Raw genomic sequence first — 18,421 nt, forward strand, 5'->3', positions numbered from 1 at the left:
AAGTCGCGGAAGAATTCCAACCAATACCCTCGGCCCTAGATGGAACACAGTGGGGTTTAGTCGGTAAGAATTCGACATAACGCACGGCTCCTTACCCGGGGGCCGCTTAAAAAAAGGAGAGAGAGAAGAACAAGGTATATCGATAACCACACGCCAATAATGGAGTAGTCATATAATATTATTCTATAGGATTGGTATAATAACTATCAACATTTTCAATAATTATCACTATTTTTGTAAGTATAGAATTATCTAGAAGTTAGGACTCTAAAATCACATACACAACCGACGAGAAAAGAGACACTGCTTACCAGAAAGAAAACAGCACGCATAAAAATCCAAAATGTTACGTAGAAATTATTTCACAAATACCACAAAACCCAACAAATAAAAAACTTATTTCACAATGGATAAATTCAGACTGAATATCAATGTATTGTAATGACACATTATCGATAAGATTCCTTGATAATGATAAATTATTTTCATCGATTAACTACAGGAACAAAGGTGATTATCAGTTAATATGAAGTATATTATGATTTGATAAGGAGCCTTTAATATGCAAATCGAACTGAATGTACATTCTAGGGAAGCGCGTTCCATCTTAGACAACATCTCAGTTTACCATCTGTCGCGGAAGAATTCCAACCAATACCCGCGGCCCCATCATTAAAGCGGCTAGATGGAACACAGTGGGCTTTAGTCGGTAAGAATCCGACATAACTCACGGCTCTTTCCCCGGGGGCCGTGGGTATCTTTGGAAGATTTCCCCACTATAAAAAAAGGGAGATCGTGGCCAATCGCTCCCCTATTTTACATAAAAATTAAAACTTAGCTTAAAATAAATTCCCACTATGAGCATTCTATGTAATAATACTTAAAAGCGTGGCTTTATCATAGAATTATATTCTGAAGTGGTAACTGGTAGGCTCTTAGAGTACCTATGTATTAGCTATGCTAATAGGTACATACTCTAAGGGTAGGCTACATTAATATCCGGAAATGAAATAGGTATTAGTTGTGCCTACGATTTTTTCATGTAAAATAATATAATGTGCCATTTAGCTAAAATTTGGACGAGATATTGTTAATCTGAAAGATTTTTCAACCAGAAAATTTTTCTGCCTGGAGCTTTCTGGTTATTTACAAATTTTAGTTGGATAATTGATTTAATGAAAAGTTAGCAATACAATACTACGCGGCTTTTTAACCCTTATTTCGACAGAGAAGGTGATAGTAAACTTATTAAAATTTTATTGTATAACCTAGTTTCCATGGTTTTTCTAAACCTCCAAAAAAAGAAAAAAAAATCTACCCCCCACCCTTATGGAGAAAAGCGATGTCCGCCACACCGGACATTATCGAATCTTAGTAAAAATGACTTGTCCGTCCTAGCGGACTTAATCGAATACGTGAAAGAAGTTGCATAGTATAAAGTAAAAGAATATAATAGTAAAAGAGCCTTTATTTTTTATAAAAGTACAAAGAAACTGTGAAAAAAAGTAATCTAAAGGTGAACGTACTACGGGAGGATCTTCAACTACTGCAGTATCTTCTATCTGGGCTCTATACAAAAAGGTACTCTGTTTCCATTTGTAAGAGAGGGAAAGCTTTTGAATTTGCTTGGGTCTCTTTTTTGTCACAACTGATGGTTGTCTGAGTCTTCTTTTTCTATGCACATGTGTTGGCAACGAGGGTAAAGACGATATAGAAGGTAAGTTTGCAAAATTGAGTTCCTGCGACTGGTTCGGGAAAACTTGCTCTATATTTGGACTCAAAGGCGTCGGGAAGTCGTATGTAAAGGTTAGGTAGATAAGAAGTATCTAACAAGTCGATAGGTACTGAGAATATATGTAATGTTTTGGTAATACCGACAACTCAAATCTTTTACCTTTCATACCATATTTCGACAAGGTCCGCCGTGACGGACAAGCTGTAAGGGATTACAGCTCTTAGCGTTTTGTTAATATTATCTAGAGGTATAACGACGTAAAAAAATAGTGATTCCGGATTCCCATATTATAAGCGACTTTGCTTGAAACCACTTGAAACTATGTAGTGATTAGAAATTCAGAATGTGACGTCACCACATCTATAGGGCAAACATGTCATTATAACTTGATTATAACTTCTAAAAAGCGATGATTAATAATTATTATCAGCTATATGAGAAAACAAACAGCTTTAAATGTAGGCATGTTATCAAAATATGTCTTTCCGAAGCCGAATTGTATAGACTGTCGCCGATTTTTTATTATCTAGAAAAATATACCTGTTACTTTTTATAGATATTAGATATAGCTGTAAAATATATGGCATCCAGATAATTAGTAGATAGTGCGAATTCATTAAAATTAATAAAATAAAAATAAAAACATTTATTTATCTATCTCACAAAGGTTAAAAACTTTACAAAGAATGAATAATACTAATACATAATATAAATTAGTTTGGTGTTATAGAAATATGTAGATATATGGATAAGATTATCGATAAATAGAAGTTCGAATTTATTTTATTTGAAATCTTGTTGGATTCAGTGCAAATCATGCATTCGTTTCATTAACTGAAACTTTTTATGAACTCAAAAGAAATGCTAGGGCGGGGAAAATTTACATTGAACTTTGATCTTAGGACAATCCAATTCAAATTAAATACTAACTAGGTACTGTAAAAACGTGAATTATTTCTAACATTTACAATAATTTATATACCTAGGTACTTATAGCGGATTTTCATTCGTTGGTTATTTTTTATTCAATCAAGTAGCCTACCACTTCATTATGCATATATAATATGCATATATATTAATAAATGGGAATATTATAGATATATATTTTTTAATTTATTTATAAAAAAAAATTAAATTTATGCCCAACGTCATAATTCTCGTTCAATATATAACATTTAAAGTAAGTACCTATGTAAGTTCTAGAAAATTATAAATAGAAATGCATGAATAGCAAAATTTTAATTTTCGCTCCCTAAAATTGAACATAAAATTACAAATTAACAATAAAGACGCAAACACTTTCAAACATTTCCCTCAACGTGCACGTATCAAACGTCCATAGTTCACATCTAATTAACGGGTAAACAGTGATTATACATTATACAGTGATAGCAACACAGACACCAGTGTCTCTCGTGCATTTATAGTCAGTCAGCGGAGTTTGTGTGATTCATATCGAGACAGGGAAAGTTTTACAAGTAAGCTTTTTTATTTTACGCATGTGTATATTTTTAATATTGTGCCTAAGTTACTCAAATGTTAATTAATTAGGTACGTTAGTTACTATTGGGTTAGTTCACTTGGTCAGTTTTTACCAAAATATTTTTAACCTTTTGACCGCCAGAGCAAAAACGCATCGCCGTGCCCTCCACGCCAAGCCACAAATTCAATGAGATAACCTTGAAAATAGTAGGGATTCCAAAATGTTATCGATAAACATAATAATTCACGTCTGAATATTTGAATAAACAGCTTATAACACAAAAATAATATTTATTTAACCTCATCTCCTACTGTAAAAACTTAAGACCACATTAAATAGCAACTATCAACAAAAAAATCAACCTTTTGAGATACAAAAATACATATAAAATTGCAGCAAGTTACAGCACTATTCTCTATCAGTTACGCCCCATTGGCATGTATACATGCCAATGGCGCGGGCAACCATCCTTTTTTTTATAATCTCTCGCTTCTGATTAGGGATGTGTAGCTGTATATTATTATAACTTATCGAGTTTATTTATTAAGTTTATATGAACTATAGGTATTATTGTGGAGTGTTTATTTGTAAATATCAAAACAACTATTACCTTTAAATAAAGCATTAAAAACTACATATTTATTTTCCAATCATTTAGTTTAATACTTGAGTTATTACAAATACTAATTATATGTAGGTACCTATTTAGGTCAATTACCATATTTTGATATGACATAGCGACAATTTGTATCATAAGAATATTCTAATAAAGGCACTCACACTCTCGGCAATACTCGATAAAATATTTTTACAACTTTCCGCACTTAACAACACGGCACGCGCTTACGACGTCACCAGTCCGACATCTATTCATGTCAATGGCGCAGAAGGGATTGCATATCGATACTGTGCTAGGGATGCGCATGATTGGCGAAAAGGAAAATATTCAAATCAACAATATCCACAATATAGACAATATGGTATTATACCAAAGAATGTAGTATTTACCTTTTTTCTCAGTGACTAAGCTTATATATTTTTTTTGTAGTTATTACAAAAATTAAGCGAATTAGAGTAATTTCGCTGTAATTTTAATGAAGTTACTTGAATATTACACTACATCACTAGTAGGCACGTATACATGTCATTGGCGCGAGAGAACATGCTTTTTTAGCCATTAATTAAGTTATTTTTTGTCATCAAATATTTGAATAACTACTTGGCAATTTTGTTTACTGTGTACAATTATGTAATAACTGGGGATTCAGTTCATAAACTGTATAAATAAAACACGTAAAAGTAAAGGTTTAATATGTTTATTTTGTATTTATCTATGATCTGTTTCTTGGCATGTATAGGTGTCGCTGGCGCACAGGGCACGATTGCGCATGACATCTATAGATGTCATTGGCGTTCAAAAGGTTAAAATTGGATAGTAGAAAACTAGAAACGAAGAAGTACTCTTTCTTTCTTTCTTTCAAAATTGGACAGTACGTAAATTATTTATAATATGTATTCGTAAAATAAATGTATTATTCGACTCGATAGTAATAATCAATAGACAAATTCTAAATATTTATAACATATAAGTATAGAAATATTCCCCAACACTATCAAGTTCACGGTGACTGACCTATGTGATTATCAAAATATACCTATTTAAAAAATATTAAAAACATAGTTATTTGTATGAGGTGTACTACAGCTATTTTAAGCTTAGTAAAATGTTAGATATACATACAATACCTATTAAGTATAAAAGTTTGGTTATAATAATTCAACCGATCTCCTTATTATTTTAATACATATTAATAAATATCGGTTCAATAAGTATAATTATTTCGTACCTATAGAAGTGTGTTTAGGTTCAAGGAATACTTAGTATAAGCGCATTTACCAGTTAGAATTAAAAATAAAGTATTAATGACTGACTACCCTCTTACCGTTTTTAATAATACGTAGGATTTGTCTCATTTTTATACATCTAGATATTGAATGCATCTGTTTTCTTCTTTTCAATTTCAAATACATTGACGAATCGTATAATTTGTTGTGTAGGTCCATATCAGGCTTCTAATTTTGTGCATAACTGAAAGCGATGTCAAAATACAAGATGAGAGTTGAGATCTTGGTTGAGACAAACATTATAAAGATGATGATAATAACTCATAACTATGTAGATAATACTTACCTATGTAAGAAAGGAACGCGTGTTTTATCTATACTTATATTATAAAGCTGAAGAGTTTGTTTGTTTGAACGCGCTAATCTCAGCAACAAGTGGTCCGATTTGAAATTTTTTTTCGGTGTTAGATAGCCCATTTATCGTGAAAGGCTATCTATATATGATCATTCTAAGACCAACAGGAGTGGAGCAATGCGGGTAAAACCGCAGGGCACAGCTAGTCCTAGAATAAACATAAAATAATTCTTAAATAAAAGACGTTCCATGGATTAAAAACTAACGAACATACTTTTTATCGCTAAAGCACGCGTACTTCGTTATTTTAATGGCCAGTTTTTTCTTATTTCTTCGATGAGCATAAAATATAAATTTGTCTAAGACATCTCTTTAGTCTTTTGTCAGGAAAAGCGGATGGAAGTGAATTCATGTTTTAAATTCGATAATCCCGGCTTTTCGCGGCATTTCTAAAGTTTTGATATTTTTATACTGACACACTTATGTTGTCATTAACAAACTCATCGTTTACATAATTTGTACAAAAATAAAACAATTATATACATATTTCCTTCGTTTTCATTGTGATAACCTTTGCAATAATTATAAAAGCCAATTAAACATGTGTCAGTCAGTTGTTTTCTGACCGGATACGAACATCGTTGGTCTGCTTTGTTGCAACTTAAAAAAAGTTAAATTGGCAATTGGCGGGAAAAATGACAGCTAACGGAAAATCTCATGGAAATGACTCGTCATTTTCTATGGAAGTAAATAAAAGAGCGCAAGGGCTAATAGCAAAGAGAGCAAAGGCATATTTACGTGCAGTCGAAAAGAGTCAATGCCACGGTATGTATAGTGTAAAATAAATATCTATTCATTATTTTACAGAACAAGTAAAATGATACGGAGAATATTGTGTGTCGTTCCGGGTTTCGGTTAATCACGTTGTGGTCATATGCAACACTGTGGAAAGAAACTTAGGTCAATAAATATAATATGATATTATTTATTTAATTGCATTTTGAACATTACGAATACTTTGAAAGATCACTTAGCAATCAAATATACAGACACATGTAATTCATTCATTTCTAAATGGTATCATAAAGAAAATATAATTATAAAATATAGGTAGATATAAAAATAAAGATAAGAATTGCACTCGCTGCACATGTGTGGGCAGATAACTTTACTATAAATAATATTTACTTACTTGGAATTGTTTTGATAAGTGTAATTATTATTGATTATAGGTACATGCGTCAGCTTCTCATGCTCTGGAATATGCCTAATAGAAAAAATATTTTTTTGTTGCTTATTCTTTATATCTGTAGATAATGAAGATTTCATTGAATATATTAAGAACCTACCTCAACAAATAAATACTCAAAAAAAATATTAAAGAACTAGTGCATTTGAAATTTGAATATCGCGTATCGTACGCGCTTATTTAAATCCGGTTTATGATCTGACGAAATAATTTTGAGTTAAAATATGATAGTATGAGAGTATAATATCTTAGTACGAATAAGAATAGTACGATACTAACCTTACTTCTAATAGGTACCATAAAAAAACAATTTGTATGGCAATATCTTATCGGAAAACTGTTTTCAGTGCCTACAGTTCAAAAACCGGGGCTTCCCCGATTGGAATCCTTACAAAGGGTCGCACACATACCTATAGTCGAGTCTGGGATTGGCGTCACTGAAAAAATCTATTCAAGAATAAGGGTAAGTGCTCAATGTATGAAGTACCTGTTTCTAAATATGGAAGCTTCTTATTTCTAGTATTGTTGTAATTATTCAGCATCTTAGAATGAACCTGATGCTTTTCAATAAGTATCATTGGGACATTAATTTATTTTAACAGATTTCTGGAATTTTACTTGATGTCCGGAACTATGATGTATGTTAGAAGCTCGAGTACGAAAACAACCGTCAAAGTGTTCTCTCGAATACTTTTACAATAGTATTCGTGCTCGAACTTCCTGCTTGTTTTCTTGGAATGCCCAGCATTATATCTTATTAACAGGAATCAAACCCTCTAATCCGCTGGTACCTTACTCTGGGTGAGAAATCCTTTGACATCGGAGTGCAGCTCGCACTACCAGCGGTGCATTTGCTGGAGACGCCCATTCACCAGCTCGATAGGTTCCTCTGCAAGTCGCTGGATGTGGTGGAGAAACGGGTCCCGTCAATATATCTGCCGCCGCAGGCTGTGAGTATTAGATGACCTTATTTGGTTTCAGGGTTTTTTACATTACTGCTTAAAAACCACATTGTGTACTACTAATAATTTCATTTTACTAAGTCATTGCTCTAGCGAAATTTAGCTATGGTCCATGAGCACAAACGTACGAAACAATCGTATATGGTTTCTTCCTTGACACTATACATTTACTAGAGTCCCAACGAAAGACGTTCTGCCAGTTTAGCATAGCATAGAATTTTAGCATAGGGTATTAAAAAGGCTATTAAAAATAGTTTACGACCAGATCAACTGAAAACACATAAAAAAACATCGGTTAAAAGCTGTTTCTGGAGTTGGTTAAAACATTGCAATTTGAGAATTTGCCATCTAAAAAATAATAATTCTCCAATGTGAACCATAAAATCTCCTCAGATGTACACCGAAACCCGTCAATTCGTGCTGCGGAGAACGGAATCAGTGAAGCAGCTCGGTACAGCAGTACTGGACTCGCGCGTTACCGCGGTGACGGCCACGGCGCTGGACCGCGCGCTCACTACCGCGGACAAGTACGTGGACAGATACCTGCCGCCGGACTACCAGGATGCTGCTGATGGTGAGTGGGGTTGGAAGGGTTCACTTGTAGACGACACTTGGCAATTCGTGCTGCGTAGAACGGAATCAGTGAAGCAGCTCGGTACAGCAGTACTGGACTTGCGCGTTACCGCAGTGACAGCTACAGCGTGAGTAGTAAGTAGGGGTTGGCAAAAAATTCCACTTATTATTTTGCAGAAGCATTACTTAATAATTAAAGAAAAAATAGACGTTAAAAAATTTACAAAAAAGGAATAAAGTTTGTTACAAAGCTAATTACGTGTATGACATGACATTTCACGCATATGTTTTGACATTACAGTATTATAAATGAATTCTTATAATATGGAATATCTTTAAAACTTAGATATTTAGAACTTACACTTAACACTGAAAATAAAAAATTGTTGTCTTTTAGTAAATCTCATTTCATTATACACATAACTTTCGTATAGAGGATAACCCCTAAACTCTTAATTATGTAATTATAAAATGATAAATAGGTACTAATTAACACTTAGTAAATACGCAAACAACTTTCCTTTTACCTTATCATTTGAATTGAATCGCGCAGCAGTAGGTACTTTGGATTGTTTTGGTAATTACTTTTTAATAAAGTTTGTAAGAGGTTAAATGTATGAAATCAGCTGTTCAGTTAAATTATTATGAACAAAAGTACATAGTACATAGGTATTATGTACTTGTATTTGCTTTCTTCATTAAGGACGATAAAGTACTTGCAATTAACAACTGTCAAATTGATAGACGTATTGTGATCTAAGTTCTAACTATAATAACATTTGATCTTTCGTCTAGACGACGTCTAATGTTTTAATTAGGTTTATTATTCATTGAATTTTATTCCTAGATACATATCTAATACATATTTGCGATATGTCTTGTCGTTAACACAAATAATATACCTATTATAACTCAATATACTAAATTTGATCTTTTCATAGTAGCCCATGTACATATACTTATTTCATAAACACTTTTAATACGGATACACTCTGATAAGGAGTGATAAAAATCGGAACCTATAGATTGAAAATTTCCAGACCCAAAAGAGAACAATGGACAAATTAATTGTACTAAGTACTATATTTTCCTCTATATTATAGAAAGTTACCGATTTTATAATTAGCCGTGAAGTCATTTGTTGTCCCATTAATGTCGCTATAGATATCGGTGGGTATAGCGAGGTTATCTCTGTTTGTTACTAGATAGATCGGGATCTTACTCATGGACTATGCACCCGGGCGTGTAGACATTATTATCATGCGACAATAGACTATGCATGCATTGATTTATAATTAGTTAATGATGGAAAGAATTGTCGTGCGATGTGTGATCGTTTATCAAATCTTATCTCTATATTGAACTTTTCTTTATGTACTCAATTCAATTCATAATGTTTTTAATAGCGTAGCACATTCTCTTTTCTAGTATATGTTTTAGTTGTCGCAAAATTTGTCCGATGTGAATGTATTTTGTTTACTTAATATTATGTACCTACTTATTAAGTACATCCACATCGGACTTACCTATTTACGACATCTGCCTTTTGTCTTATTCACAAACGACTTTGCGAGCTTCACAATGACAATCATATTTTATATTATATCACTTATTTTTATTTTTTATGACAATCCTCGAAAATATCTAAATTCTAAGGTAATCGAATTGTTTATTGTACCTATAAGTTTCATAAATATTTCTTAAACTTTTCCAATGGGAAAGTCATTAGTGAATAATACCGCCAAGTCTCTTAGCTAGCCAAGTCGCTTAGCTAGCCAAGTCGCTTAGCTAGCCAAGTCACTTAGCTAGCCAAGCCACTAAACTAGCGAAGCCGCTTAGCTAGCCAAGCCGCTTAGCTAGCCAAGCCACCTAGCTAGCCGATTAACAAATAAGCTAGCAGCTAATTGCACCATAGTGGTGATCATAGTGACGAGCGCGGACACCACCACCGAGGGGGACTCAGGCCGAGCCCGCGCGGAGCTCGCCATACAGCACGGCCAACGTCTTGGCCGCAAACTGCAGCGCCGGCTGACGCGACAAGCGCTGGCGGAAGCCAAGGCGATAAAGGAGCAGATACACGTGCTCGTGTATGTCGCTGAATTGGTGAGTGTGATATCTCTATTATTGTAAATGTGAAAATGTTTGTTTGTATTATTATTACAAAATAATATAAATGTGGGGTAACTGTAAACGAATAATGTTTATCTAAAATAATAGAGAACAATTTTTGCGGAATTGGTTGTATAATATACAGTATGAGATTTCAATATGTTTATAAACATTAAAACCTACAGTATCTAATCGAGTAGAATATGTGACATGTTGCCGCATTATAAAACTATGTCGATCACGTGATTTATAATATTATTCTACTCCAGCTTTATATTTCCGATTTACCTCTCACTCAAAAATGTACTTTAATAATAAAAACACAGCAACAAATTCTACATAACTATATTATCCTCTTTTAATCTGTCTAGCCCCGGAACCACAGACACAATAGAAAATTTATTGTGTCTGGGACCGATCGGGCCCCTTGGGGCTCAATGGGTTAAATCCTTCGGGCTACAATTTTCCCCAAATATGTTATAATACATACAATATATCCGCCAACACGCACTTGACCAGCGTGGTGGATTATGGCCTGTACCCTCATAGGAGGCCCGTGTCCCAGCAGTGGGAACGTATATGGGTTGATGATGATGATGATGTTATAATACTGTTTGACACAATTCATAATTACCATCAGATCGCAACAGACCCAGTCCTAGCCTGGCAAAAAGCCAAGGAACTATACGCGTCTCTCTCCAAGCCCGAACCAGAGAACCAAGCGCGACCCGCGACGCTGGAAGAACTCGTCGTCTTACTGTCCCGGGAAATCGCACGGAAAGTCGTCCATCTGATTAATTATACACACTCCGATTTGCCCAAGTGAGTATTTTGATACGTTATTAGTTACGATGGCCAAGTTTTTGTTGAAGTTTTATGTTGGATTGGATTTTATGTCTGGGAAAAAATTGTGATTTAAAACTACTTCAATTAACTTTTATGCCCTCACTTTAGACATTTTAAATTAAAGATTTTATGTTACTGTCAAATGTTCTCTATAAATTAGATAGGTGGTTACAAATAGATGCAACAAAAAGGTTAAAAACAGACAGCAATCAGAGAACCACACTTACCTCGATTTAATCCTGTCAGAATTATTAATGTTTCTTTATATTAATTAACCTTAAAATCCCAAAATTAGAAAATACGATTTTTTTACTTGAAAATAAGATGTTATCCATAGCCGAAGTAGTTTCTTGCAGGACTTGATGCTACGTTTAAATCTATCGAGAAACGGATATTTGGATATTTTAGATTAGTTATAGAAACGGATAAGAGGATGTTTTTATTTAATAATTTTATGTAAGTCACTTTATAATAATTTTATGTATATAATATAATATATGTAGCACTTATTCCTACTAATAACACTAACAGAAAAGCAAGTGGTGATGTGGACATATTATTTTGAACTTTGGTTAATATTCTAACTTGATTATGTTTGAAATGAATTTTAAAATTAAGAACTTTTTTTATCGATTTTTAGAGGATTTTTAGAGGATAGTAAATAATATCTATTCTATGGAATGGTTTATCATTTACAATAATGCATGAAAGAAACAAAATAAGCAAAACAAAATGGAAATTCAAAATATTATATTACAGCGTTTTCTCTGTTGTCGATTATTTTATCTAAGTATATTTGTAATAAGAAAAAAGAAAATACGAAGGTACCTATAACACATACAATAATGTAATTAGATGTGTTTTTCGTAATTTGTTTATTTCACCTTTAATGATCTCAATTTAAAATATATTTTAGATTTAATTGCAGTGTCTTTTGTTTAGTGTTGATTAAATTTTAAACAAATTTCACTTTCAGGAATGTACGTCAAGGGTTGACAGTTGTCACCAGCCATCTGTCAACCGCCGCCGAGGCGTTGCTCAAGGTATTGGCGGGAGATCTCAATTTTACATATAATTTATTTCTAATGTAGTAGTTTTCCTTGTAAATAATGTTTGGATTATAGAAAAATACTGAGAAAAAATCATTTAGGTACTTTTACTTGACTAATAACTTTTCTAAAGTACAAAAAATATATTTTTAGTTTTAAAGTGAAACTTTTACTACATCGTCTCAAACTTGTTGGTCTGTGTAGCGCATGTCGCGTGTATCGCGGCTGCCGAGTAGGTATACCTACTCGGCAGCCGACCGTCACGCGACATGCGCTACACAAAGCAGTGTTCGGAACCGTTCGAACAGTTTCACTTTTACCGTGGATTCATATAACCACACAACATTTTTTTACTTTTAGTTAGGTACTTACTTATATGACGGTTTCCGCATTTAAATGTATAGCTATTAAGTAATATTTTTATTTGTACATAATCAGACAGTACCGGTGGAAACGGCTCTATCAGAAGTGAGGAGTTGGCGCGGAAGGCTAAAGGCTCTCCTACAGCACCTGCAGGATACATCAAAAACTTACCTAGTAAGATTACACACAAAATACTTATAAAGATACCTAGTACTTTTTAAAGTTGACCTTGTTTTACCATTATTATATAATTAATTGCGCTATAAGTAAAGAAATTATCTGAGAATATCCGAAATAATTGGCTAGTCAAAAAACTACCAAAATTTCAAATTACTTACCTTTACAGAAAATTCATATTATTTATTCATCCGCGTAATATCCTCGAATTATGGCTTTATCTTCTAAACTCAATTTGAGTGATGAATAACATTAATATCACAAATATTGTAGAATTCATTTATAAATTTTCGTCACAGGAACAACTAGCGATGTTTTTGGCGGGAAATGAAGAGCGCGAAAAAATAACGCCGCGTTCCGTGTACGAGCAACGCGATGACTTGGCGGCCATTAACGGATACAACTAAATTTAGTTTTACTTTTTAAATTAAGGACATCTCGAATATTTTTTTTTAATACTCAAACATTATTTCACGATAATATTGATGTTTTGCATTAAAACAAAACATGTATTATGTGTCGAATAAAACACACAGCGTTGGTGAAGAAAGCTATCTATGAATCCTATATATCTCTATGAAAAAGGGTCACCTTACCGAATATCGATGGATCTTTCACCTCACTAGCAAGAGCGCGTCCCTAGTATGTCATCTGTCATCGCCAATTTGACATCACCTTTGAAGCGCTGTCATCTGCCTCTGCCGGCATAGCATCTTCATCAGCAAGCAGTAAACTGCAACGCTGTGTGTTTTATTCGACACATAATACATGTTTTGTTTTAATGCAAAACATCAATATTATGTGTCTTTCTAAAACACACAGCGTTGGTGAAGATGTGTTTGATATCTGCTGGTGAAGAAAGACATACAAACGCTATGTTGAAAATAAATTATCTTGTTAATATTGTAATACCTAAGAGTATTAACAACTTAAATTTCATTCCTTTCAGAATGTTAAATGAACCTCTTGTATTGTAAAATAAAGTTATATTTTAAATTCTAAAAACAATACAAGTGGGTTATGTAGCAACAACAAAAATTGTTTTTCTTTCATGTAAGAACTAACCATATATCCTCTAAATTTTAAATTATTCTCCTCAGATAATCATAAGCCAATACTAATGAACTAAGTCTTAGAACCTAAAAACTGATTTATTATTTCTCTGTATCTTTGAAACAAATCAAAGTTCAAATAATAAGATAAAAATAACATTTTAAAAATTATAACTCAAAGGAAGATCAATGTCATCAAGGATAAACAATGGAGCCTCTAAGGCTAAATACTACAGTAAATAACATCTGTATATAAAATAACTATAATACCAATGTTAACACAACTGTACCTTAAGCTTTAAGCATGTTTGTTACACATTGATCATTACTTGGATCTTAAATCAATTACAATTAATTAAATAATTAATTAAACAGTTTAAGGTTACCTTAAAGTAAACCAGACTCACTGGCACTGGCTAAATTGACTGATTGACAGTAAAACTTTATAAAGGACTGTATGGTCCTTCCATTGCCTCAACAGGTTGGTGCCCTTACCACCTTCTTGAAGCCACTGCTGGACAGGGTTGCTACTGTCTTTAAGATCTGGAAGGACCTTATCTAGCCAGACATAAAGGTTTGTGTTGCAAGCTTAAAGGGTCCGCCCCTCTATAGATAAGAATCAATTATCTACTTTTAAGACTGAAAATCTGTCCTTTGTTACTTGAACCAACCTTTCTACATGGGTCACTGGGCATATTTATGTGTCTGGTTGTCCTCACAACCGACCCCATGATGGATAATATGTTGTTGTATCCATTTTATATCCAAATTCAGGTCAGGTTATAATCTTATTTTGCTGCGATAAAAAACTCTATTTTGAGATCTTCAGAAGTCATGTTCATGTCATGAGCTTCTCGGCCTGACCCCAGTAATAGCATAAGAGCTCCTGAGAGAATAGGGTCAGCTTGCTTATGATAGACCTAGGCTAATTAAAATTAATTAATTTAATTTAATTAGCTAAATAGAATCTCTGTGTACGATTACATGCATTCTTCTTTTTTTTTTTTTGCATTATGAAAGTCACCTCCTGCTTGGAGGATCATATGTTGGCACTGTGGAGGGGCACCACTACCTAACTGCTCTTTCTCCTTTACTCTACAATGGGCTTTTTTCTCCCCCCCCCCCCTTTTCTGACTGAGCAGTTGGGGGGTAAGGCCATTCACCAATGGTCTGAGTGCTCCTGACTTCCGGGTCAATAACCATATATAACCATAATAGTCAATAACCATCATATAAGCCATCTTTAGGCGCTTGACATCGAGTTGCGGAGAAATGCCCGTATATTATTATTATTTATTATATTAACCATCAGCCACCCTTGGGTGCTATGTATCTGCCCGGGTCCCGGGGTGCGAGGTGCGCTAGTACACTTGGAGGATTATCCTTGGAAGGGAATATTCAGCCTAGGCGTCAGCTCCATCAACGACTGCAGATGTCGCATAATTCGAAGCAGGCTTTGGCAAATATGCCCTGGCACTAAAGCACCTCTTTGGATAGCGGAATGGACCATATCAGGAGCCTCCGAAATATATTTCCTGTTGTACAAGGTAGGAGAAGCCACTCCGGTACAGGTAGATTTCTTGAGAGGCAATCTAAATCAAAAGCCATTTAGGCGTCCTGGAAGCGTGCCAAGAGTTATTCTCAACTTCTCATCTAGGTACAGTTACTCAGTTGTGAGGGCTAAGAGAGTTAGCAACCTTTGTATGTGGGCGACCAAAGTCTGATTGGTTGCTTGGGCTACAGGATGTGCGCCCCTTTCAATCTACTCAGAAGCATTTTTATTGCATACCTATGGTACACTACATATAAGTCAGAAATTCTAAGGCCAAGTCCCCTGCTTCCCTCTCCATTTCTCTGACAGGTAAGTACTGTTCAGATGTCCTACTCAGCCCGCATCCGCGGTATCTGTAGTTAGGAAGTGACAAACTTGTTCTTTTACAAAGACTATGACATTTCTGTGTATGTTGTCTTTTCCACAGCTCGTAAGTCTTGTGTAGCATGTAGAGGGAAAGCCTTTCTCTCTTGGTCTGCTGTGCGCGAAACTCTAGAGAAATACCTGGAGGCGACAACTGTACAGTCCTCTCAGTGTTAGATGTCTAGAACTGTCTGCAACTCTTATTTAGTGCAAGACATGGTCCTCTTAATGACTACCACAGTATGCTCTATCTTTGAAGCTTTTGGGACTAGCAATAACACAGACATTTCTATACTATCACACATGAGGCACAAGTATCCAGGTTTACAATGTACATTTTGTAATTGATGTGCCAAACCTGCTTTCCCAAAATCTCTATGGTCTCCGGGACCTGTAAAGTTAATTGGAACAATCCTTGTAGACAAAAAGATAAGTGTCTAACTAGAAGGCTGTGGCTCATTCTGTGGCTTTACTAAAATCTCCATGGTCTCCGAGACCTGTGAAGTTAAATTATTAGAATAATCCTGATAGTCTAACTAAATCAGAGGGCTGTGGCCATTTTTGTGATTGGAGTGCCAATCAAGCTTTACCAATATCTCCATGGTCTTCGCGACCTGTGAAGTTGAATTGGAATAGTTCTGCCCATCAGGCTTTACCAAAACCTCCATGGTCTCCGCGACCTGTGAAGTTAAATTGGATTAGTCATGGTAGACCCAAAAGATAATTGTCCAACTAAACCAGAAGGCAATGGACTTTATGTGGCTGTAGTGCCAATCAAGCTTTTCCAAAATCCTCACAGTCTACAAGACCTGTGAAGTTAATTTTGTAACGGTCTCAATAGACCAAACTTAATAGCTTAAATAAAACAGAAAGAGGGCACCTCTAGCTTGTAGGGTCTCCGCGACCATTTGAAATGGCTGCAATATGCAGGCAGAAAATAGGCCAATGATGCCTGATTGTACAAGCCAATCCTGGCCTTGGAAGAATCTCATTACTGTTACCAATGATGTCTAATTTTACAAGCCAATCCTGGCTTTGTAAAAATTTAATTACCGTTATAACCTGTGATATGTATCAAAATTACCTGGTTAATACCTAGGTGTTTAGGTGTCTCAGATTGAATATCAACCTGGCGGAGCCATCAGCTCTTATTGCCAGAAGCATATCTGAATGTAAGTATGGCATATATTTTTCTGTGTCTTTCTGGACACTCAGTTCTTTCAGCATAACCATACTAAGCTAATCATGGCTAAGGACGCCTTGTACATATTTTCAGTACATATTTTTGTAGAAGATACAAATAAAAAATACAAAGATTTTGGTTACTTTACTGTTGATATTATAAAAATTTTATCACGCCTGAGTGTTAATTTTAAGGCAAGCTCTTTCACTTAAGTAAGAAAGGAACTAGATAAGCATCATTATCATCGGTAACATTATAAGCAAGAATGATATCATTCAACTGTTCGGGGATATGGTAAATATGGGTCCTTGATGATGATAACGTATTTAAACATATCTACATCTCCTAATATGCAATGTACATTTCTTATGATTTTTCAATACTTATTCAAATAAGTACCCATAGAATCAAAGCTTATTCTGGTATCAATTGACTATGAAAACACACTCTTTATGTTAAGAATTATTTACCATAAACTAGGTAATCTCAACTTGTAGTAATCAGTACCTCATACTGAAAATTGTGTGAGACCGTTGTTCACATTATACATTCTATATCATATCTTAAGTAATGTAAAATCTATGTGTGACATGTTTGATACATGATAGATATGTAAATTATATTATAATAGTTAATTAACAATTTCTTCTCTTTAGAATATTGTGATAGACAGGTTTTGTACCTATCTAAAATATAAGTACCTCTTAATTGTTTTGAACTAATTGTGTAGTAGTGGGCACTAAGTAGTAGGTACTCACTTTTGTTGAGGTAGTTACAATTGAATGGTCAAAGTGATTGAGATACCTCACTACCTGCTGCTGGGGCTCGTTAGTCATAGGGGATCACGGTCGATTCCATAAACCTAAGTACCATCTACCTAGGAAGCCTAACGATATCTCACAATTCTGGTTAAAAGCAATACTTGACACAGTAACCAATGTGCCTGTGTATGATAAATAAACCCGATGATAATATAGCGATCTCACTATAGGCATGCATTGTGTTTTATTATTAATTACCTACATCTAAATATTGATGTATTTGTGTCAAATACTGTGAAAATATGTATGCCACGTGTTGCATGGAATTCTATGCACGAGTCCGGACATGTTATGACAAGTCTGATTGTACTTACGGAATTTCTCGTCTCCCGGTCTCTTGGGCAGTGACGAACCATTGCTTCTCTCGTCCTCCGAGGACGAAAAAGAGTTCCCGCCACTATTATACATACCAAAGCACCGGTTTTCGAATTTTCTTCCGACAACGTGGTCTTTTGTGTTTCATATTGGAACTAATTCCGTTCCTAAACCAATTACTACTAAAATTTAACGCTTTATGTGTTTTATTCAGGTAAAAGTAACTTAATCTGATCACTTTTACTAGAGATAAATACTAATTATATTCTGCGCGATGTTATTGCGCACGAATTCATAAACGCTATGCCGGCAGAGGCAGATGACAGCGCTTCAAAGGTGATGTCAAATTGGCGATGACAGATGACATACTAGGGACGCGCTCTTGCTAG

General features: G+C 34.5%; 2 protein-coding genes across 3 annotated transcripts in view; one reads left to right on the forward strand and one right to left on the reverse strand.

The window, feature by feature from the left end:
• The window catches only part of LOC149908293 (cadherin-AgCad1-like), a 36,408-nt gene extending 35,974 nt beyond the window's left edge, over positions 1-434 (reverse strand). The window contains exon 1 of the mRNA XM_090102190.1: positions 312-434. Within this exon, the coding sequence (XP_089958316.1) occupies positions 312-332 (21 nt within the window). The 5' untranslated portion in view covers positions 333-434. The remainder of the gene's footprint in view (positions 1-311) is intronic.
• A 5,623-nt stretch (positions 435-6,057) lies between these two features.
• Lsd-1 (lipid storage droplet-1) lies at positions 6,058-13,233 on the forward strand. Of its 2 annotated transcripts, none has more exons than XM_090101714.1 (9): positions 6,058-6,243; positions 7,015-7,130; positions 7,432-7,617; positions 8,023-8,203; positions 10,118-10,305; positions 10,952-11,133; positions 12,134-12,200; positions 12,645-12,743; positions 13,046-13,233. In XM_090101714.1, the coding sequence occupies exons 1-9, from the start codon at positions 6,114-6,116 to the stop codon at positions 13,151-13,153; spliced, it is 1,257 nt and encodes a 418-aa protein (XP_089957840.1). In that variant the 5' UTR covers positions 6,058-6,113; the 3' UTR covers positions 13,154-13,233. The 2 variants fall into 2 exon arrangements, with proteins under 2 accessions (XP_089957840.1, XP_089957841.1); XM_090101715.1 differs by having other exon boundaries at positions 6,061-6,243; positions 10,130-10,305.
• Positions 13,234-18,421: the final 5,188 nt, after the last annotated feature.

This window comes from Colias eurytheme, chromosome 5 (genome assembly GCF_061535395.1).
Source record: "Colias eurytheme isolate Ceu_HAF_F1 chromosome 5, ilColEury1 Martin Lab GWU primary, whole genome shotgun sequence".
Taxonomy (NCBI): Eukaryota; Metazoa; Arthropoda; class Insecta; order Lepidoptera; family Pieridae; genus Colias; species Colias eurytheme.

Coding starts and splice junctions, on each gene's coding strand:
- Lsd-1 (XM_090101714.1), top strand. CDS start 6,114: ATGACAGCTAACGGAAAATCTCATGGAAATGACTCGTCATTTTCTATG. Junction 6,244..7,014: donor CGAAAAGAGTCAATGCCACG/GTATGTATAGTG, acceptor AACTGTTTTCAG/TGCCTACAGTTCAAAAACCG. Junction 7,618..8,022: donor TATATCTGCCGCCGCAGGCT/GTGAGTATTAGA, acceptor AAATCTCCTCAG/ATGTACACCGAAACCCGTCA.